The sequence below is a fragment of the Acomys russatus genome, chromosome 29 (genome assembly GCF_903995435.1).
Source record: "Acomys russatus chromosome 29, mAcoRus1.1, whole genome shotgun sequence".
Taxonomy (NCBI): Eukaryota; Metazoa; Chordata; class Mammalia; order Rodentia; family Muridae; genus Acomys; species Acomys russatus.
The window spans coordinates 21,117,027-21,140,862 of record NC_067165.1 but is presented as its reverse complement, the minus strand read 5'-3'; the positions used below and the strand labels follow the sequence as shown (position 1 = coordinate 21,140,862).

The 23,836-nt window shown below is 37.8% G+C and overlaps 1 protein-coding gene across 1 annotated transcript in view; it reads left to right on the top strand.

Moving 5' to 3' along the window:
• The window catches only part of Zmym4 (zinc finger MYM-type containing 4), a 134,485-nt gene that overhangs the window by 72,983 nt on the left and 37,666 nt on the right, over positions 1-23,836 (top strand). The window contains exons 6-19 of the mRNA XM_051171187.1: positions 4,192-4,276; positions 4,503-4,758; positions 7,718-7,892; positions 8,003-8,215; positions 12,508-12,658; positions 13,111-13,226; positions 13,598-13,873; positions 14,445-14,595; positions 15,313-15,485; positions 17,426-17,576; positions 18,200-18,340; positions 18,600-18,637; positions 20,160-20,304; positions 23,402-23,520. Coding sequence (XP_051027144.1) covers positions 4,192-4,276; positions 4,503-4,758; positions 7,718-7,892; positions 8,003-8,215; positions 12,508-12,658; positions 13,111-13,226; positions 13,598-13,873; positions 14,445-14,595; positions 15,313-15,485; positions 17,426-17,576; positions 18,200-18,340; positions 18,600-18,637; positions 20,160-20,304; positions 23,402-23,520 — 2,190 coding nt within the window. The remainder of the gene's footprint in view (positions 1-4,191; positions 4,277-4,502; positions 4,759-7,717; positions 7,893-8,002; positions 8,216-12,507; positions 12,659-13,110; positions 13,227-13,597; positions 13,874-14,444; positions 14,596-15,312; positions 15,486-17,425; positions 17,577-18,199; positions 18,341-18,599; positions 18,638-20,159; positions 20,305-23,401; positions 23,521-23,836) is intronic.

The window sequence follows — 23,836 nt, the reverse complement described above, 5'->3', positions numbered from 1 at the left end:
GCATGATTTACTAGTCGTTGTTGGGGTAAGGCCAAACCAAGCACTCTGCCTTGAAGGAGGCATGAGCATTTAATTCAGTGTACATACACTCTTTTCTCTCTCTTCCCCTTACCTACCATGAATAACGTACACCACTTGCTTAAATAACTGTTGTAAGTGTGGGAAATGCTATCAGAGAATAATCAAAGTGCTCTGGAGACTGTTGATAGGAGATAATGGCTATTAATATTTCTGGAGTTTTCTGAGATAAAATATTTTTAATTAGAAATGTGCTTTCAAATATATGGGTAGGTATGTCAGGAGAAGTCAATATAAAGAATAGTAATATCTGCCAGGTGTGATAGTACATACTTTTAATTCCAACACTTGTAGACATGCAGGCAGACTTGTGAGTTAGAGGGCATCTGATTTCATAGTAAGTTTCAGTCTATCCAGGGCTAGTCAGTGAGATCCTGTCTTAAAAAAAGAAAAGTTTGGGCCAGATGTGGTGGCGCATGCCTTTAATCGTGGCACTGGGGAGGCAGAGGCAGGCAGATCTTTTTGAGTTCAAGGACAGCTTGATTTACAAAGCGAGTCCAGAACAACCAAGGCTACACAGAGAAACCCTGTCTGGAAAACAAAACAAAAACAAAAACAAAAAAAAAGAAAGAAAAAAGAAAAAGAAAAGTTTGTTTTACCAACAGTGCTACGTAGAGTGTCAGTATCTTTATTATATGCCAAATGATGCGTCACATAATTTGTGGTACATTTCTTACATATATTCTGTTTGTTATGGCAAGGAAATAACTATGCCGGATCAAACTCTGAATTTGAAAACAAAACTGTGAGATCCTTGTATAATTGCTGAAATAATACAGATAATTGATTTCAGCATTATTACTTAACTATTGTTGGATTTTTGGCCCAAAACATGCTAGTATATTATTAAGGAAATAAAAAAAAGGTAATAGAACGTGAAATGATCAATTTGAGAGTAAGTAGAACTTGTGATAGTTGAATGAAGATGTAAGTAAAATAATAATTATAGAAAGAATAGTAATAGTTTTATGGGTCAGTTTCCCAGTTAAGAGCCACTATTCCCAGTAGCAACTAAAAAGTAATTGTAGGATAAAAGATGACTTGTATGAATGATGAGATCAGTTTTTAAAAAAAATGTGACACATGTTAAAGATTATGAAAGCTATTCCTAAAGTCAGATACAGGGTTGATGAACGTATTGGTGACTAGGTCCTGACGGTTTGAGGAGTAAGTGTACACATACACGCATATTGCATGTACATGCTTTCAAACATATTTGGAGAAGTTGAGTGGAAAACAATTTAAATGGTTAAATCCTATAATTTCATCAGAATAGTGTGATACATGATTAATCAAACTGATAGTGTTACAGAATAGATAGCCCAGGATAGATATTTCCCCAGGATTTGATGTATTCATGGTAAGGAGAAAAAGTTTTCTATTTAGTAAGAGAAAAATTCCCAGTCCCAAATAGATCTAAGCCAGACCTAACAAATTATCAGTGGCTGGTCAAATCTCACCCACCCTATGTTTAAGTCTGTTGTTCAACCACTGCTCTTACAAATAAAGTTTTATCAGAACTTTGCCATGTTCATTTATTTACATGTTGTTTGTCGATGCTTTTGCTCTACTAGGGCAGAGTTGGGCAGTTGTGACAGAGACCAGACCATATGGCTTGCAAAGTCAAAAATATTTACTATCTGGCCCTTTGCAGATAAAGTTTGCTGACCCCTGGATTAAAGGACTGTATTATAAACAGTGAAACCACTTCCTTATTATTTTATTATGGAAGTAAAACTTTGTAAGAAATAGAAGAAATCACAAAGGTAAAGATTGTCAGTATTTTGACATAAATGGGAAACCTTAGTACATAAAAAGATTAGCTCAAAAGAAATGTTGATAAGAAATGATATTGAGGTTAATATTGTCATATAACGCACTTATAAGTGAACATTAAAAATATAAGTTAAAACAAGTAAGAAAAAACTTTTAATTGGCTTTTTTCCCCCTTTCCCATAAATTCCTGGAATAAGGACAATTTTGTTTGAGAACCGGGCATGATGGTGCACACCTTTAATTCCAGCACTCGGGAGGTAGAGGCAGGTGGATCTCTGAGTTTGAGGCCAGCCAGCTCTACAGAGCAGTTCCCGGACAGCTAGGACTACACACAGAAACCCTGTCTTGAAAACCCCAACAAAAGAAAACAAAAATTATAGTTTTGTTTGGAAAAAAAAAACCAATTTCATGATGTTTCAACAACCTTTACAATGGATTTTGTAACCTAGTGATTCTACTTTAAGAATTAAAGATACTCATCATGGCATTCCTTCACTGGTTGTGCTGAATATATTCAAACATTAAGTAGATCAACATTGTTACAGTTAGATGTCAGTGCCATGCATGAATGTGTAGAGCCTATGGCAAAAGGTATGGAAAGAAAAGGTAGTGCTAATCCTTCCTTTACTTAAAGTTGTGGTTTTATTATGTTAGCCATGGAGTTTTACATACATTTTCATTTAAAAAATATTCTGTATTAGTCATTTATGGTGGTTACTCGCCTGTGATCCCAGGACTTGGGAGAAAACAGGATTGTTCTAAATTTGGGTCTCACCTGGTCTGTTTAGTAAGTTCCAGGCTATTCAGGGCTGTACAATAAAACCTTGCCAAAGCCAAAAACAAAACAGCCAAAGAAAATTATTGTGCTAAAATATTATTAATATAATTGCAGAGGGTTTGGGCACTCTTTGTTTTGTGCCTGACTCAAGTGTACATATTTCATGCCAACTTCAGCTGTTTAATCTGACATGTCACTGTGTGTGTGTGTGTGTGTGTGTGTGTGTGTGTGTGTGTCTATTGCTCAAGGTTGTACAGTGTATTGATATTCCCCACACCAAAAGGAAGTATGTCTGAGATAACCCAGAATTTTAAGAGCCAGCCTCTGATGTATTTTGCAAGCTTTGTTATGATAAATATCTTAAAAGAAAACTATTACTTAATGCTGTTACAGTTGAGCACTATAATTGTACAGGTAAAGAACAGCCTGAAAAGATAATACATACTGGAACTCTGATGTGTGGTGTATGTATGACTTAAAATGTATACTGGTATTTAAATTTCATTTAAGGCTGAAGAGCTGGCTCAGTGGTTAAGAGCACACTCCAGAGGGCCTGGGTTTGTTTCTCAGCACTTACATAATGGTGCTTGCAACCATACATAACTTCAGTCCCACAATCCAGTGCCCTCTTTTGACCTCCATGGGCACCAGCCATACATATGGTACACATATATATTTCTATGAGGCAAAAACTCAAATACGTAAACAAATAAATTCTATTAAGTCATTTAAATAATAGTTTTTAAAATGTTCTTTTAGAGTTCTCAGACTTCCTAGGCCTCTGGTTCTTTGTTTGTTTTTTTGTTTTTCGAGACAGGGTTTCTCTGCGTAACCTTGGCTGTTCTGGACTCGCATTGTAGACCAGGCTGGTCTCGAACTCACAGCTGTCCGCCTGCCTCTGCCTCCCAAGTGCTGGGATTAAAGGCGTGCGTCACCACTGCCCAGCAGGCCTCTGGTTCTTGAACTCAAGTTTTAGTAATGTTGGTATTTAGCTATTAGAGGTTATTTTTTATTAATATGCAAGAATATATAATAATTCAAATGAGCAGAGCATGAATTCATAAGAAAAATTTATTCAGAATAATTATAATTATAAAGAAACAAAACTTTTCTTTCACTAGAGAAAGGAAAAGCCTGGAAAGAAATATACCACAGTCATAGCGTTCCTTTGGAGCGATGGAAATGAGAGTAGTTCATTCCTTATTTCTACTTGTCTAAGTGTCCTATTGTGGTTGTGTATTACTTTTATAATAAACAGAAATGTAAAGTATTGTGACATTAAAGAAGAATTTCAGAAATAATTTAGAAATATCTGTCAGTGTGTCAGGCTTTTTGGGTAGCTAACATTTGTTTTTTTTTTTCCCCTCCTTAGTCTGCATATTTAAGCATATTTTGCTCTTACTGTTAATTATAGTGTGTTTGCTGTTTGTATTTCATCATTTCTTATTAGTGTTAATGTTGTAAAAATTTTCTACCTCTATACAGCAATAGTAAATGTCATGATTTCCTTAGGAATTTATTTTTTCTATATTCATTTCTTGTTTTCTTTTTTTTTAAAGGAATATAGTCATGGGCAACAGCAGAAAATTCAAGAGGGGGAACTAAAAATAAGTGCTGTGTTTTCAGTCAGTGGCAGTCCTCTTGGTAAGACTCAGACCTGAGTAAAAAAAATTGTATTTATTCTGGCCAAATAAATTAAATATCATTTTCACGTGTCAGTAAACTAGGCTCATTTAGAATCCTATATGTTGTATATGCCATAATTAGTATTGGGTTCCAAACTAGCACTAGAAAAGAAAGTACCGATGTATAAAATGCAAAATAAAAAGCAAGTTTTTTCCTTTTTCCCTTCTTTTCTTTTTCTTTAAAGCTCCACAGTTGACTACTGGCTTTCAGCCTTCTCTGGCATCACCTGGCATGAATAAAATGCTTCCTTCAGTTCCAGCTACAGCTGTTCGAGTTTCCTGCTCTGGTTGTAAAAAAATCCTCCAGAAGGGGCAGACTGCTTATCAGAGGAAAGGGTCTACTCAGCTCTTCTGCTCCACTCTGTGCCTCACTGGCTACACAGTGCCACCTGCCCGCCCACCACCTCCTCTCACCAAGAAGACTTGTTCAAGTTGCTCAAAGTATAGCAGCCTTCCAAATTCTTTTCTGTTCCTTTATTTCTCTTTGTGTCTGTTTTTTAACCTGTGTGTTACATTTGAGTTTCAATTTAGCTATGGGTTGTTTTTTTTTTTTAAATACCATATTATTTAGTGCTACTATGTTGTTGCTGTATTTCCTACATCCCCATGTAGTTTGGACTTTCAGTTTCCTTTGGAAGTTCTGCTTTGTTTGTAACCTTGCTACTCCTTACAAGAAAAGGAAATAAATACCACAGCTTTTTTTTTTTTTTTTTTTTTTTTTTTTTGGTTTGGGGGCTTTTCTTTAAGGTCATCAGGTTTGAGAATTACAAACAGAAAACCCACCGTTTAAAACTTTTTGAGAAATAAAATAATACTCTGTGATTTTGAGCATTCCAAGATTTTCAGATCAGGGATGCTTCATCAGGAAAATCCATGCAAATATTCCAAAGTCAAAAAAGGGGGGAAAAAAAAAGGTGAAAGTTGAAGCAGTTACACTGTGTATTTAAGAAAGGATGTGTTTGGTCTGGAGAGATGGCTCATCAGTTAAGAGCTCGGGCTGCTCTGCCAGAGACTGTGAGTTCAGTTCCCAGCAACCACATGGTGGCTCACAACCATCTGTACTGGAATCTGATTCCTTCTTCTGGCCTGCATGAAAACAGCACTCATATACATAAAATAAATAAGTAAATCTTAAAAATCGGTGTCACTGGGCATGGTGGCACATGCCTTTAATCCCAGTTTTTTATTCATTATAATTTATTCAGATGACATCCCGGTTGTTATCCCCGCCTGTGTATTTTCCTACCCTGCAAAGAGAAGTTTCCTTGGTGAGGCGTGAGGACTACATTGAACTGTGGCTTCACGGATAAATATTTAGAACGTAGTTAGAGATTATGCTATTTAGTGAAGTGGCAATTACAGGTTCTCAGCTATGGCTTCACTAGCCCTGGGTAGTTGGCTAGGTTCCCAGTACCAAGCATGGTTGTCTTCTTGTTGAGCAGGCCTTAAGTCCAGTTAGAGAACCTGTTGCTTACCACCAAATGTATGTGTGCCACTATTAAACCCTTAGGGTTATCACACTGAGTTTATTTTTATTATCATTTAATGCCTAGTTGTCTTAAATAAGAAGAACCTAAATTTCTGTTTGTTTGTTTTCAAGATAGGGTTTCTCTGTGTAGCCTTGGCTGTCCTGAACTCTCCTTTTAGACCAGGCTGGCCTTGAAATCACAAGTGCTGGGATTAAAGGCGTGCTCCATGCTGCCTGGTGAACCTAAATATTTTTTTTTTTTAATATTTCAAATCCTGTATAAAATAGCTTGGAGTGTAATTTTGTTATTTCTGTTAGATCTCATTTTTTTATGATATTCAAAGAACTTGTAAAAAAATTTCTTGGTTATTTCCTGTAAATCCATTGAGATCCATGAGAAATGTTCCTTCCATTGCCTTGATCAGTGTTTGAGTATTAGGAAACCTAGTCCTTAGGGATTCATTCTTCATTGTCTTTATTATTAATACTTGTATATTAAGTTTTTTAGATGTGGACATCTAGATTTTATGTAGCAGTGCTTAAATATGTATCACATAGGGCCGGGTGAATAGTTTATTTGTAAAAATGAGTGCCCTTCAAGGACTTGAAGTCAGGTCCCAGCACTGGGAAGGCAAAGGCTAGTAGATGACTGCAGCTCAATGGGCAGCCAGCCTAGCTGAGTCTTCGCGTGCCAGGTGCAGTGAGAGGCTCTGTCTTGGAGGTTGGCAGGACGACATGACTCCTGAGTTAAGATACTGGCTCCAAAGATTTAGAACTTGAGTTAATTCCTGGAACCCGCATATTGTCTTCTGACTTCAGCCTTTGTAGTGTGCACACATTGGTACACACACACAGACATTCAGACACATAAAAAAGGAAAAGGCAAAAGGAACAATGCATACCCACAGACGTACACACATAACAAATTCCACACATAATGGTTTGCAAAAGTTTCATATTTAGTTATTTTTAATTGAATACTTTGAAAATACAAATGATTTTAAAGAAGAAAATTAAAATCTTCAGCCTCATCTACAGTGAATGCTATTCATCAATCCTCTCCCTTACCCCAGCTTTCTACGCTTCCATCCTTCCAGTCTGGGTTTTAGAGTCAAGGCTAGCCTGGTAATCAACTCACTGTGTGACTGTATGCCTAAGTCCAGTCTTGAATTTGCAGTTTTCCTGCCTCAACCTCCTGAACGCTGGGGTTACTGACAAGAAACACCTTGCATGGCTCCATTTAATGTATGTTTTAAAATTTAAAAACATTATTGTCATGATACTTGTATTTAGTAAGTGAGAGAACTCCATCATCACAGTTTATGTTCCTGGGCTCAGGAATTGGCTCCGTGAATGCTCTAAGGATCCTCATCATTCGTGGAAAAGCTGTTGGGGCAGCCTGGCTCTGTTACCTTGGTGCTGCAGGAAGGAGTGGGGTGTGGAGACAGGCTGATCTGTAGAGCTTGCTGGCCAGTCAGTGAGTTCCAGGTTGAGAAAGTAAGTGGAGAGGGATTGAAGAAGACACCATGTGCACAAGTACCTATCTGCACACATACATACATATCACACTTACACACCGTAGATGTACACATATCCACAGACAAATTAAAGCAGTGACTCTGGGGCCTGGAGAGATAGTTCAGTGGTTAAGAGCATTGACCATTCTTTCAAAGGATCCAGCTTCGATTCCCAGCACCCACGTGGTTCCAAGGAATTCAACTCCCTCTTCTGTTCCTGGGACACACCAGGAACCGAAGTGGTGCACAGGCATGCATATAGGCAAAACACTCATACACACAAAATTAAACATGTTTCAATTTTAAAAAGTTGCAACACCCTTTACTGTAGCCTGCTTTTATTTGGTTGCTTTAACATGCAAAGGGTGTAAATGTAATACCCTATGACTTATTTTTATCTTTGCTATCATTTTAGAGACATTTTAAATCCAAAGGATGTGATCAGTGCCCAGTTTGAAAATAGCACCAGCAGTAAGGATTTTTGCAGTCAGTCATGCTTATCAACATATGAACTGAAAAAAAAACCCATTGTTACCATAAATACAAGTAGCATTTCAACCAAGTGCAGCATGTGCCAGAAGAACGCGATTGTAAGTTGCCCTTTTGCTTTGCTTGAGTGAGTACGCCCAGTGTTGAGGCTGAAAAGAACAATGCTTGGTTCTTCGTTTCTGACGTTTTGGTGTTACTTTGTACTTCCTAGATTCGGCATGAAGTTAATTACCAGAACGTGGTCCATAAACTTTGCAGTGATGCCTGTTTCTCTAAGTTTCGCTCTGCCAACAACCTTACCATGAACTGTTGTGAGAACTGTGGGGGTTACTGTTACAGTGGCTCTGGACAGTGCCATGTGCTCCAGATTGAGGGACAATCTAAGAAGTTTTGTAGTTCAGTGTGTGTCACCTCCTACAAGCAGGTATTTGATCATACTTCATCTTGATAGCTTTTTTTTTATTTCAAGGGAATTGAAACCTTTGGGTGGGATTATTTTTGAAACAGTTTAAACTAATGAGATAAATATTTCGCTAAGTTTTTACATGTATATAGTACTTGCCATATGCATACATATTAAACATTTTGAAATAGACTTCTATATGTCCCAATTTCTTATATACATTAAGGAATACATCTTTTAGCTGGATAGTGGTGGTGTACACCTTTAATGTGAGCACACAGGAAGCGGTGGCAGGCAGATCTCTGTGAGTTTGTTTGAGGCCACCATGTCCTATGGGGCAATTCCAGTACAGCCATAGTTACACAGGAAAACTCTGTCTGGGAAAAACCAAAAAGAAATGTATCTTTTATGGGTATGGCTTTGTTTTGTTGAGACAGGGTCTCACTATACAGCCATGTCTTCCTGGAGTTTGTTATATGGCCCAGGTTAACCTTGAGCTTGTAGAGCTCTTGCCTCACCCTGCTGGGTACAGGAATCATCTGCATTTACTGTAATATGTGGCTAGGGCATGGCTTTTATTTCAGATGTGATTTGTAATTTTGATAGTGATTTTTAAACGACCCAATTAACCTTTTAGTGTGTGGCCCTCTGTTCTTTTAAATATATTCTGACATTTTTAATGCTTTATTTTGTATATAGGAGTGCTCTGTCTGCTTGTGTGACTGCAGGCCAGAAGAGGGCATCAGATCCTAGTATAGACTGGTTGTGAGCCTCCATGTGGTTGCTGAGAATTGAACTTAGGACCTCTGGAAGAGCAGCTCTTAATTGCTGAGCCATCTCTTCAATACCTAAATATTTTGATTTTGATACACACACACACACACACACACACACACACACACACACACACACACACACCCACCCACCCACACACCCCTTGTTCTTCAGCAAAAAGGTCCAAATTGCATGTATGGAGGAGTCACATAATTTCAGTTGTAAACCAGAAGAAAAAAATCTTAGTAGTGTGAGGAGGTTTTTATTTTTTAATTTTTATCTGATTGATTTATTCCGTTTGTCTGTCTGTCTACCTACCTACCTATCTATCTATCCATCTTTCTTACTAGTTTTTTGAAATAGGGCTTCTCTGTGTACTCCTGGCTATCCTGGAACTTGCTCTGTAGACCAGGCTGGCCTTGAACTAGAGATCCACCTGTCTGCCTCCTGATTGTGGAAAATGTTTTAAAAAGAGGTTTCTTCATTAAATAGAACAAATGAGGGTTATGAATTTTTGTGAATTACAAATTGGCAGAGAATAACCTGGATTAGCTCAATGATAAATATCTTCTATGCTGGTTTGTTTTTTCATTTTATATCTCACCAGTAAATTTTGGTCAAATACTAGTTTCATAATTGGAAACTTTAAAGTAGTAGTTCTCAACCTGTCGGGTGCGACCCATTTGGGGGTCGAATGAGTCTTTCACAGAGGTAGCTTACGAGCACGAGAAAACACTGATATTTATATTGCAATTCATAACAGAGAAATTACAGTTATGAGCTAGCAGTGAAGAGATTTTATGGTAGGGGGTCACCACAGCATGAGGACCTGTATTAAAGGGTCTCAGCAATAGGAAGGTTGAGAACTACTGCCCAAAAAAGATAGTGAATACTTTTTATATTTTATATTTTGCATTGACTTCCTGTTTTGTTGTATTTGCTGATCTGACCTTTTTTTTTTTTTCTTTAATATGTAGTGAGTTTCTATACAGTCCACTAAAATCACTGAATACTCTCAGTTAGGTTTTACTGTTATTGCATTCAATTCTTTTCCTGTTGGGGAAGAGGTATTTTTGCTTTGGTTTGGGAGTCAGGCTCTCACTATGTAGCACTAGGTGGCCTGCGACTTGCTGTATAAATTCAACTTTAAAATTTTGGCATTTTTACAATTATAGGTGATTTTACTCTAAATCTAGTGTATAATTTTTGAAAGGGTTTAGTTTTGCTATATAAAATTTTTTTTTCACAAATAAAAAATATTAATATGTTCAGAAGGCGATTCTTTTCTTTCTTTTTTTTTTTTTAAGAGATTTATTTATTATGTATACAATGTTCTATCTGCATGTACAGAGGGCACCAGATCTCATTATAGATGGTTGTGAGCCACCATGTGGTTGCTGGGAATTGAACTCAGCACTTCTTGAAGAGCAGCCAGTGCTCTTAGCCGCTGAGCCATCTCTCCAGCCTGGTGATTCTTTTCTTGTTTGTATATCAGGCACTAAAAGTTGAGTCATCCTTCATAAAAGAAGAAATAGAATAAAACATCTTAAATTTGGATTGGAGTTTTAATTTTAATTTTGAAAGCTTCCTTGTTATCTATTAAAACTTGCTGTGTTAGAGACAAGAATTTAATGCTCCCCATCTCCCACTCCTCCAAAGTAGACAAGGGCCAAGCACGTGTTACACATCTTTAGTTCCAAGAACTTGGGAGTGAGAAGAAGGCAGATAAGTCTCTGAGTTTGAGGCCAGTTTGGTTTACACAGCTAGTTTCAAGCCATTTAGAGCTAACGGGTGAGAATGTCTTCAAAGTAAACAGACGAGCACCTTTCCTCCAACAAAAAAAGACCAAACCAAAGAATTAGAATGTAATAATAAGACTAGTCCAGTATGTTCCTTACAATTTTACATGGGGAAAACAGACTACATGGATTCTGTGTTTTTGTTGTTTGTTTGTTTTATCTGCTAGTGGCTATGAAAACTTGACTGTTCAGCATTACGTAAAATAAGGGCAAAAACATTAATACAGAGTCTGGCATGTTGCAGATGGTTATTGGTGCCACTTTGCTTTCTTTAAATTATTCAAACATTGAATCAAATTTCTCTTTTCTGGGGAATACATATTTCTGACATATAAATACATGAGTAGATAAAGATGGTGTGATGGAATTATTACGAGACTATGTACCATAAAGAAAGCATAGTTGGTAGGACTGGGTGTGTCAGCAAAAGTTTCACAAGAATAAGTTGTGACTCAAGTCTTTTAAATGAAGTTTGTGTTTACAGTTCTGATTTGGGAATTAGAAGATATTCCAGATCAGGTATATGCTAATATGCATCCATTTTAAAATCAAGCTTGCAATTTGTCATAGAAATGGGAGAAGTTCTTACAATCTCTTGGTTACAGCTTGAACAGTGTTTTCTCTTCTTTTTTTTTTTTCCGAGATATGGTTTCTCTGTGTAGCCTTGGCTGTCCTGGACTCACTTTGTAGTCCAGGCTGGCCTCGAACTCACAGCTGGCCGCCTGCTTCTACTCCCTGAGTGCTGGGATTAAAGGCATGTGCCACCACGCCTGACCTAACAGTGTTTTCCTTCCTTCCTTCCTTCCTTTCTTCCTTCCTTCCTTCCTTGTTTTTGTTTTTGTTTTTGTTTTTGTTTTTGTTTTTGTTTGGGTCAAGGCAGAATTTCTCTGTGTAGCCTTGGCTGTCCTAAACTCACTTTGTAAACCAGGCTGGCCTCGAACTCACAGCGATCCTCCTGCCTCTGCCTCCCAAATGCTGAGATTAAAGGCGTGCACCACCACGCCCTGCTCAGTGTTTTCTTAAGTGTGTGACAGGGTAATAGTACTTGCCCTTATTTTCTGTTGAGTCCCTAGTTGAGTGAAGATTTATTCTTTTAGACTCTTTGATCATATTTGCATACTGGTGAACTCAAGGTCGGCTCTCATCTTGCTGCTTAAAGTATGCATTGTTATATTAAGGAAAGGATTGATACTGAGTTTTCTAGTAAGTTCGCTGATTTTCTTAACTTAGAACTTCATTGTTTTTTAAATTGTACTTTTATAGGAAGCTCTTTACAGTTCTCAGCTAATATGTATAAGAGGGTTGTTGCGTTAACAACTTTAAAAAACAATGCTTATCAATTAATTATTAGATCTTAATTACTAGGTCATAACTGTTTTCTAATGAAATACAATAGAAACATGAAGTGTAGCATGTTCCCATGATGTGTGTTGCTCAGTGAAATGCTTTTCACTTTTGTATGCATACATATGTGATGTGCAAACTCAGAATTTCAGAATAACATGTAAGTTAGTTCCCTTTGTGAAACCTCTTACTGAGGATTGTAATGATAGTTTGAAAACTACTGATTTAAAATACTTCATGAGTAAGGGGAAAAAAATGACCATGTAGGGCCCTGGGATTGATTCCTAGCACCACACATAAAAAGTAATAATATTTCAACAGGGTTGAGTTAAACATTTCAAAGAATTATGCTTTATGAATTTGGTAAAAATGAATGTTGTTTTATTCTGTTACTAGAAATCAGCCAAAATAACACCATGTGCGCTTTGCAAATCATTGAGATCCTCAGCAGAAATGATTGAGAATACCAATAGCTTGGGGAAGACAGAACTTTTCTGTTCTGTTAATTGCTTATCTGCTTACAGAGTTAAAATGGTTACTTCTGCAGGTAATACTGCTTTCATAAACTATAAAATGTAATAGTTGGAAATTAGTTACTACTTTTTTTGCTGGCCCAAATTTTTGTCTAAATTTAACTGACTTTTAGGACAAATATATTTCACATTTTTACTGTAAAATATTACCTGTTATCTTATTTACTTGTTTACCTATTTATGTATCCCCTTACTGAATGGATTACAGATATTTTTGTTGCTATATTTTCTTTATCCACATCCAATATACTTCAAGATCCATTTATTTTGTAATTTCAGGGTACATTTATAACTATTTTAAAAATTTTCAACTTTTAAAATGTTCAGCGAGTTTTTGATAGATGTGGCATGATTGAGGTTAGGTTCAGTTCTTATAGCTTAACCTGAAAATTGAATTTTTGTCTATGATACTTAATTCCTCCTAGGTTTATGTGTGACTCATTAGCTTTTACTTTCATTTGCTAAGGTGTACAAGTTCAGTGTAACAGTTGTAAAACCTCAGCAATCCCTCAGTATCATCTAGCCATGTCAGATGGAAGTATACGCAACTTCTGCAGCTACAGTTGTGTGGTAGCTTTCCAGGTAGGACCTTGGGAATCTTCCTCTTCCTCAGCCAGTGAATCACCTTCTATAGTAGTACAAACTTACTGTTTCCTAGTGCCAGGACTGTTTTTTTCTACTATAGTGTTTCAGCTTAGATTATTAGTTGAGCCTATAAAGTCACTTAACTGTCCTCCATAATGTTAAATGACACTATTGGGAGAATATTAGTTTCGAAGATTATTGGATTGTTTTTCTTCTACATAAACAAGACTTGCCCCATTCAGTTTTAAGGTGTTCAAAGACAAGGAACCTAGCTTGTTTATTACTAGAACCTTTCTTGCCATACATAGGGGCATAATTTCTTGAATAAGTGATTAAGCAGTCCTATTCTTATTGTTTTACTTTTTCAGAATTTGTTCAACAAACCAACTGGAATGAACTCTTCAGTAGTGCCCTTGTCTCAGGGCCAAGTGATCGTGAGCATCCCCACAGGTCCAGCAGTGTCTGCAGGTGGAGGAAATACCCCTGCTGTGTCTCCCACCTCCATCAACAGCTCTGCTGCGGCTGGTCTCCAGCGACTGGCTGCCCAGTCCCAGCATGTTGGGTTTGCACGAAGTGTGGTGAAGCTTAGGTGTCAACACTGTAACCGTCTTTTTGCCACAAAGCCGGAGCTTCTTGACTACAAGGTAAGTGTGGGCTCATAGTTGCAGTTTAGTTGTGGCTACTCACTGAGAACCTTTTTATAAAATACAAAGAAAGAGAACAGCAGTATATAGGTTCATGATAAGAGTTGGAGGATAAATGGATCTGTCTGTAAATGTGTTTTTATTTTTCTGTGTCAAAATTGTACTGTTTGGGTTTTCTATTTTTGAGATAGGGGCTTACTGTGTAATTCCAGCTGCCTTGAACCCCATAAGTAGACAGGATGGTTTTTAATTCATAGAAATCTGTCTGTCTCTGCCTTCTGAGTGTTGAGATTGCAGACATGTGCTGTATACCCAGTTACATACCACATATTTTTGAAGTAAAAAGGTTGAAAATTTTTGTAACACAACCAGGTGTAGTAATGCACACCTGTGGTCCCAACACTCAGGGAGGTAGAGCAGGCAGATCCTTTGAGTTTGAGGCCAGCCTAGTTTACAAAGCAAATTCAAGACAGCAAAGGCTACACAGAGAAACCCTGTCTTGAACACAAACAAACAAAAATTTCATAACATAAACCAACTGTCTAATTCCTACTCAATATTTCCTTTACAGGGTAAAATGTTTCAGTTCTGTGGCAAGAATTGTTCTGATGAATATAAGAAAATCAATAATGTAATGGCAATGTGTGAATACTGTAAAATTGAGAAAATTATAAAGGAGACTGTGCGGTTCTCAGGTGCTGACAAGTCATTTTGTAGTGAAGGTAAAAAGACAAAACACAGTCTTACTGTTGAGCATTTCAGTATTTTCTAAAATATTGTTAATTTAAGGGATTATTGTGTCAATTTATTTTATCCTATACCCACAAAGTATTTTGATTTATTGATGTATGTTTTGCTGTTTTTATTAAGTTCTTAATTTTATGTAGAGACTAAAATGAAGCGAAAGATCCTCCAAGTGCAGTGCAACCCAGGATATATTTGGCCTCATTAGCTTGTTGGAGAGCTCAAAGACCTTTACATCCTGTACTAATTTCTAGATGGAAATTCTTAAGTTCTAGTAGCTTTCTAAATTTAAATGGTCTGAATAGGGATCTACAAATGAAGTTAAATTACTGTCCTTGTTTAGATGATAAGTATGTTTATGAAAGCCTTGCTGACTCTGCAGTGGCAGTGTTATCCTTCTTGATTAGTGGCTTTCCTTTTTTACTATAACACAAAAGTATTACATTTCACATTACAGCCTACTATAAAACTAATGTATTTTCACATTCCAAATTAAAAAAAAAAAGTTAAGAAGTGAAACTTATAACTGACATATTTCAGTCAACATACACAAAGCTGGTTTTGATCCTATAGTTGATTTCTTGACCTGCCAGTTGATTAGGTCACAAGTATGAAAAGGTAGTGCTATGCTAAATTTAAAATGAAAGTAATCTTTATCCACCCCATTATTAATTTTATCTTTCCTGATTTCTTAGGTTGCAAATTGCTTTATAAACATGACTTGGGGAAGCGCTGGGGAAGCCACTGTAAAACGTGCAGCTACTGTTCACAGACATCTCCCAAGTTGATACAGAACAACCTGGGTGGGAAGGTAGAGGACTTCTGTGGGGAAGAGTGCATGTCCAAGTATACAGTTTTGTTTTATCAGGTAAAAAAAAAACACCGTTCACTTTACTGGGTATGGGAGAGTTAGCATTAGTTTTTTTTCTTTGTTTCCTGTACTAAGAATAATATTTTGGTGATTCAATTCATTTAATATTAAATAATTTGTTTTTTAACAATTAGTACAACATATGTGGACTTAAATCTTACTCTTTTTGGTGTTTTTGTTTTGTTTTGTTTTGTTTTGTTTTTTCGAGACAGGGTTTCTCTGTGTATCCTTGGCTGTCCTGGACTCACCTTGTAGAGCAGGCTGGCCTCAAACTTACAATGATCTTCCTGCTTCTCTCTCCCTGAGTGCTGGGATTATAAGCATGTGCCACTCCACCTGGTTTGTTTTTAGTTTCCTTTAGAAGACACAGCTGACTTATGGCACTAAAGTATTTTAATAATTATCTTACTCATTCGTCATTTAAATAAATGAATCTGTCTTCCGGATTCTAAAGAACACACACCTTGTGTAATTTGGTTAAAAAAACAAAACAAAACTTTGTTTTTATTTATTTTGTTACGTTTGTTTATTTTGTGTGCCCATGTGTGCATGCATGTCAGTTTAGGTGCTTGCATGCTATGGCTCATGTGCAAAAAGAGATCAGATGAGAACTTGTGGGAATTGATTTTCTTTCCACCATATCGGGTCTTGGAGATTGAACTCAGGTTAACAGGCTTGGCCATAAGTGCCTTTACCACTGAGCCTTCTTGCAGGCCCAGAACTTTCTTTTTCAGTCACTACTTATTAGGTTCTTTTGTTGTTGCTATTATTTTTTGTTTTTATTTTTGTTTTGTTTTTCAAGACAGGGTTTCTCTGTGTAGCCTTAGCTGTCCTGGACTTGCTTTGTAGACCAGGGTGGCTCGAACTCACAGCGACCCACCTGCCTCTGCCTCCCGAGTGCTGGGATTAAAGGCGTGCCCCACCACACGAGGCCCTTATTGGGTTCTTAAAAAGTGATTAAAAAAAAATATCACTGGTGGGATTGGTATAGTGTCTCAGTGAATAAAATCCTTGCTATGCAAGTGTGAGGACTGGCATCTGAATCTCCAGCACTCATGTAAAAGCCACATGTTATTCCAGTGCTTGCATGCAGACCCTACAGAGCAAGGTAGAGTAGTGCAGTTGACGAGCTCTGAGTCCAATTGAAAGACACTGACTGCTTCAGTGATTTAGATGGAGAGGGATTGAGCAAAGAACCCCTGCCTATGTCAGTGTTGGACCTCCCCATGTTTGTTTACATACATGTTAAAATGTCCAAGTACATGTACCAGACACAAACATACAGTCTTAAAAATCATTAGTGTATAAATATTTACCATTTTATGACAGTCATCTTTGCATTTATGATTTAAGTTCTACAAATAAAAGCAAATATGTTGAGCCAGTTGTGGCAGTGCACACCTGTATTCCCAGCACTTGGGGAGGCAGAGGCAGGTGGATTGCTGTGAGTTGGGGGCCAGCTTGGTCTACAAAGAGAGTTCAGGACAGCCAAGGCTACACAGAGAAACCTTGTCTTGAAAAACAAAACAAAAAAGCAAATATGTTGCCATGTCAAATTAAAAACACATATATAAACAAATGTGTTAACTATTCAAATTAGAAAAATCTGTAAGTTGAATTCTAGTGTCCTCACTGTTGTCCTGATCCTATTCTATCAGACTTGAACTATTTCGTTTCTCCTTTTTAAAAACTATTTTTATTTTATGCGTATGGACGTTTGCCTGCACATATGTCTGTGCACCATGTGTATGCCTGGTGCATTCAGAGTCCAGAAGAGGGCATCAAATACCCTGGAATGGGAGGCAGTTATGAGCCACTATGTGGGAGCTAGAAATTGAACCTGGGTCCTATGGAAGAGCACCCAAGTGCTCCTAACAGCTGAGCCATCTCTTCAGCCCCTGATAATTTCTTTCTTCTTTGCTCTCTATTTTTTCTAGATGGCCAAATGTGATGGTTGCAAGAGACAGGGTAAACTCAGTGAGTCACTGAAATGGCGAGGTGAAATAAAACACTTTTGTAATTTGCTTTGTATCTTGATGTTCTGTCATCAGCAAACTGTATGTGACCCACCTTCACAAAACAATGCAGGTAAAATATAATGAGGAGTGCTTGAGTTCTTACCGGTGCCAGGAGTTAATTGCTTTTCTTTTACAGATTAGAGTATGTAAATTGACACTACTTTTATGAAGTCCAACTCTTACTGTGTTCAGATACCATTAACAAGCTGAGCGTGGTAGACAGACCTTTAATCCTAGCATTTATGAAACAGGCAGGCTGAACTCTGTGAATTCAAGGCTCGCCTGTTTTACATAGCCAGTTTCAGGATAGCCAGGATTGCATAGAAGACCCTCTCTTTCAACAACAGCAGCAGCAACACAAACAACAAGAAAATTAAGCAAATACCATTAACATTTGAATTAAATCATGCTATTGAGTACCTGAAAGCCAGGCAAATGTGGTTGTTTGTTTGTTTGTTTGTTGTTTTGACATAGGATTCTCTGTGTAATATAGCCCTGGCTCTCTTGGACTGGCTCTATAGATCAGGCTGGCCTGAAACTCATAGAGATCCGCCTATATCTGCCCCCAAGTGCTGGGATTAAAGGCGTGTGCTTCCATGCCTTTATGAATTTTTGTTGTAGCTTTCTCTCAGAGAAACATATAAATATAAACACATGTATTACATGTGCATTCTTTCCTTTTGTTTTAACCAGCAGGTATTTCCATGGTTCAAGCTGCTTCTGCAGGACCCCCATCACTCAGAAAAGATTCTACTCCAGTTATTGCTAATGTGGTCTCTTTGGCAAGTGCTCCTGCTGCTCAGCCCACTGCAAATGCCAACAGCGTATTACAAGGTATAGCTTGATTTCAACTGGCTTTCTTACCATTTGAGTTAAATATTGTATGTACCTTGTGACAGCTTACTGCACTACTAGGGTGTACAGTGGTACTTTCACAAGTTCTACATCTTTCCTGTTTTATAGTTTCTACCTATATGCTAGAAACTATACATGTTATACATGCTCATGACTAGTGTTTATGGGCTGATAATTGGCTCTAATACTGATGTTTAAAATTTAAAGATCCTAATTTTATATTTCAATTTCTATTAAGGTGCAGTTCCAACAGTAACAGCAAAAATCATTGGGGATGTAAGTTACTTTGATATTATTATATTTTTTTATGCATATGTGTTACATGTAGGTCTGAGCTAATATACTCTACTTAGGAATAGAATTGATTTTTGTTTTTGTTTTTATTTATTTATTATGTACACAGTGTTCTGTCTTCGTGTAGACCTGATACCAGAAGAGGGCACCAGATCTCATTATAGATGGTTGTGAGCCACCATGTGGTTGCTGGGAATTGAACTCAGGACCTTTGAAAGAACAGACAGTGCTCTTTAGCACTGAGCCATCTCTCCAGCCCAGAATATAATTGTTGATGAGTGGACTTTCTATTATCTGATCATCTCTTTCTATATATTTATTTATTTATTTATTTATTTATTTAAATTTTTGGGTTTTTAAGACAGAGTTTCTCTGTTTTTTCTCTTGGCTGTTCTAGAACTCACTCTGTAGACCAGACTGCCCTCGAACTCAGAGATCCGCCTGTCTCTGCCTCTTGAGCATGCGTCACCACGCCTGGGATACCTTTATTTCTTTGAATGTTTGGTAGATACCTTTATCTAATTATTTACCTTTAATCCCAGCACTTGGGAGTCAGAGGCAGGTGGATCGCTGTGAGTTCAAGGCCAGCCTGGTCTATAGAGCGAGTCCAGGACAGTCAAGGCTACACAGAGAAACCCTGTCTTGAAAAAACAAAAGAAAACAAAACAAATTATTCATAACCATATAGCCGATTTGGTGGTGCACACTTTTAATCCCAGCACTTGGGGAGGCAGCAGAAGTGGATCTCTGAATTTGAGGCCATCCTCTAGGACTGTGTTAGCGTCTAACTCAGTCAGAAAGTAACATTTCTCATTAAAAACTACCACTGTCCTGGTTGTCAGTGTTTTACTGTAAGCTCATTGGAATTTTTCTTGATAAACAAATAATAGTAAGTACATTCAGTCAGTTGATAGTTATTAAATACTCTGGTTACTACCTATTTCAAGTATATAATATATGTTTTGTTTTTTGTTTGTTTGTTTTTTTGCTTGTTTGTTTTTTTAAGTTAAATGTCTAGGGGGCTGGAGAGATGGCTCAGAGGTTAAGAGCACTGTCTGCTCTTCCAGAGGCCCTGAGTTCAGTTCCCAGCAACCACATGGTGGCTCACAACCACCTATAAAGTGATCTGATACCCTCTTCTGGGCTGCACATGTACATGCAAGTAGAGTACTGTATATAATAAATGAATAAAAAAAAATCTTTTTAAAAAAAAGTTAAAATTCTAACAACCAGGCAGTGGTGGCACATATCTTTTAATCGCAGCACTTGGGAGGGAGAGGCAGGTGGATCTCCATGAGTTTGAGGCCAGCCTCGTCTACAGAAAGAGTTCCAGGACAGCCAGAGTTGTTACACAGAGAAACCTTGTCTTGAAAAACAAAACAATAATAATAATAAAGTAATAGTAATAATTAAAAAATAATATTAAATAATAAATTCTAACAGTTACTCAAAACATTTTGAAAATCCTTTGGTTTCTAATTTTTTATTTTTTATTTTTAACTAGGCAAGTACTCAAACAGATGCCCTGAAACTTCCACCTTCCCAACCTCCAAGGCTTTTAAAGAACAAAGCTTTATTGTGCAAACCCATCACACAGACTAAAGCCACTTCATGCAAACCACATACTCAAAACAAAGAAAGCCAGACAGGTATGTTCCTTGGGATTTATTATTTTGTTTAGGGCAAGGGAATGGAGCATTTTCTTACCTTGAGTACACTGTTTCCTGCATATATACACTGTTCAGTGTAGTTTGCACAATGTGCTTGTGAATCAGGTATTTCTCTGTATGAGGTGTAACGAGGCAGCTCAAAAAGAAGCTAATTCATCATACTGTATTTTGAGTACATTTAATTTTTTGGTTAATAACTAATGTAGGTTCAGTATAAGCTTTAGAACAATGTAGATGGGACTTGATTCAAAGATGGTTTAGCTTCCTAATGTGCTCTTGTGTTCATAGAACTCAGTAATTGTTTTTCCACTCGTGCACACGTTCATTTAGTGGTATTTATATAGCCCTGTGCTTTTGCATGGAACACTTGTCTCCATTCCCTCATACTATTTTAAAAAGTCAATTTCAACTGGTGGTGGTGGCACATCCATTTAATCCCAGCACTCAGGAGACAGAGGCAGGAGGATCTTTGAGTTTAAGGCCAGCCTGGTTTACAAAGTACGTTCCAGGAGAGCCAGGGAGATGCAGAGAAATATTATCCTGTTTGTTTTTGTTTTTTGTTTTTTAAGTACTAAGGGTAGTGGTGCATGCCTTTAGTCTTAGCACTCATGAGAAAGAGGCAAAAGCTGTGAATTTGAGACCAGCCTAATCTACATATGTTCTTGGCCAGCCAGGGCTACGCATAGAGAAACATTGTCTCAAAACAAAAATTCAACTGCCTTGTGGAAAATTTCAAAGCTTTCTTAGGAACTGCCTCTACCTCCTTGCAGAATCTCTGCACTGCCTCTCTGGATTTTGAGCAGCGTCAAAATCCATAGGCAGCATCTCTCACCATAGGCGTTCTGCTCTGAAAGTGATCTTGGGTGAGAGTGATTAGAATCCCATCGTTCTTGGCCTGTCAGTTTTTGGGTAGAATGTCCATCTTGTGAGTAAAAGCTAATTGATGAGTAGCCCTCCTCTTGACCACGTTCAGGAATTTAGCCTATAGTAAAAAATGTTAGGGACCTACCGTTCTTACAGAGTTTTTGTTGTTTTTTAGTTACATTTTATGTGTGTGAATGCCCTGCCTACATGTATGTATGTATGTATGTATGTATGTATGTATGTGTACTGTGTGCATATACATGGTGCCCATGGAAATCTGAAGGATACGGGATCCTCTCGGAGAGAAGGTGCAGACCTTTGTGGCCTGTCATGTGGGCGTTGTGATTTGAATCTGGGTCATCTGCAGAGCAACAAGTACTTTTAGCTGCTCACCCCTCCTAGTGAGTTTTTTGGGTTTGGGTTTTTTTTTTTTTTTTTTAATGCGTGTGGGTTTTTTGTTTGGTTGGTTTTTTGAGACAGGGTCTCTCTGTGTAGCCATGGCTGTCCTGGACTCACTTTGTAGACCAGGACAGCCTTGAACTCACAGTGATCTGCCTGTCTCTGCCTCCCGAGTGCTACACAGAGAAACCCTGTCTGTCTCGGGCGGGGGTGGGGGGGGCGGAGAAACTTTTCATTATTTTCCAATGGCTGTACTAATTTATATTGTCCACCTAGAAGTGTTAGAGTCCCCTTTCGCTGTCTCACCAGAATTTTTTTCCCTCTTTTTCTTTCTTTCTTTCTTTTTTTTTTTTTGACGGTAATGGTATTTCATTTTAATTTGTAAAATTTATTTTTATTTATATGTTTGTGTGCATTCTTGTCTGTATGTGTACTAGGCACATGCAAATGCCCAAAGAAGCCAGAAGAGGGTGAGGGGATTGAGTTTTCTGGAACACAAGTTTCAGGTAGTTATGAGCCACCTGATGTAGGTGCTGGGAAGGGAACCCAGGTCTTTTGTAAGAGCAGCAAGTGCACTTATCTGCACATCTGCCCAGCCCTGTCATTATTGTTGTGATGGACATTTCTCTGGTGATCATTAATGACTTTGAATCATTTTTATTGGCATAGTCACTTGTTTTTTTTGTTGTTGTTGTTTTTTGTTTTCATTATATTGAAATAACCAAGGCAGCTAACTTAAACAGAAGTGGTTTGTTTACCACATAATTTTGAAGGTCATCACACAGGTTTGGGGATGCAGCTTCTTGACCTTTGTTACCACCTGCTGTGGGTAACATTGATATTAACATCTGTGGGAACAAGCAATTGATTGCTTCTTTACGGAGAACAGAGAAACCCTTTAATACCTGTTAAGGGTATGGTTCCCCTTGACATAAGGCCCTCTGAAAGGTTCCACCAGCAACACCTTGTGGGCAAATCTTGAATTACAGTGGGCTCTTGCAGGTTATAAGCATATTCAAATCTTTGTATTGTTCATTTATGTGTTTTTTTGAGACAGGTTTTGTTTGTTTGTTTGTTTTTTGATTTTCGAGACAGGGCTTCTCTGTGTAGCCTTGGCTATCCTGGACTCGCTTTGTAGACCAGGCTGGCTTCGAACTCACAGCAATCTGCCTGCCTCTGCCTTGCGAGTGCTGGGATTAAAGGCTTGTGCCACCATGCCAGCCTCTCTACAGAGATATCTATATAGACCATTTATAAGTCAGATTATTTGTTCTTTTGCTGTTTACTTGTTTGAATTTCTTCTATATTCTAGATATTAGTCCCTGTCAGGTGTGCAGTTTGAATTTTGTTCTGTTTTGGTTTTTTCTTATTTTATAACTTATCTCTTAGCTCTTGAATTGTTTCTGTATATAACATTTTAAGTTTGGTATGGTCTTTGGTCAATTATTTTGCTGTTGTCTCTGTTCCGGCGGTCATACCTTTGTTGTTGTTTTGTTTTTTGAAACAGGGTTTTTCTGTTTTAGCTGTAGCTGTCCTGAAACTCACTCTGTAGAGCAGGCTGGTCCTCGAATTCACAGAGGTATGCCTGCGTCTGCCTCCCAGATTAAAGGCATGCACCACCACTGCCCTACTGGGGGTCATGCCTTTTTTAAAAAGGCTGGCTTCAAACCTGGAGATCTGGCTGCCTCTGCCTCACAAGTGCTGGGATTAAACATGTGTGCACCAATGCTTGGCGCAAATTCTCTATTAAGATGGAATTTCACTAAAGTGTTTCTAATCCTTTTGGTCTTTATGTGCTTTTTTTTTTCCTTAGAAGACACTCCAAACGAGCCGCAGGTCATGGTGGTCCCCGTCCCCGTGCCCGTGTTTGTTCCTATACCTCTTCATCTTTATACCCAGTACACTCCTGTCCCCTTTGGGATCCCCGTTCCCGTGAGTAATCATTGACAGATGAAGTCTAATTTAGCTTGCATTTTCCTCATTTAAAATTGTACAGCTGTGTAATACAATGTTTCATTTGTTAGTAAAATATACTTAATTCTGGTTGGCTGCTGTTATATTGCCTTTGTTATTTATTATGGAGAATGTAGAAGATGTCTTTTACTCATATTTTATCTTCTGAAAGAATGTTATGATGTAGCATGGTGGCTCACACCTATAATCCCAGTAAATTGTGAGGCTGAGGAAGGAGGATTGCAGCCAGGGGGGTTCAGTCTGGGCTACAAAGTGTGGTCCAGGCCAGTCTTGG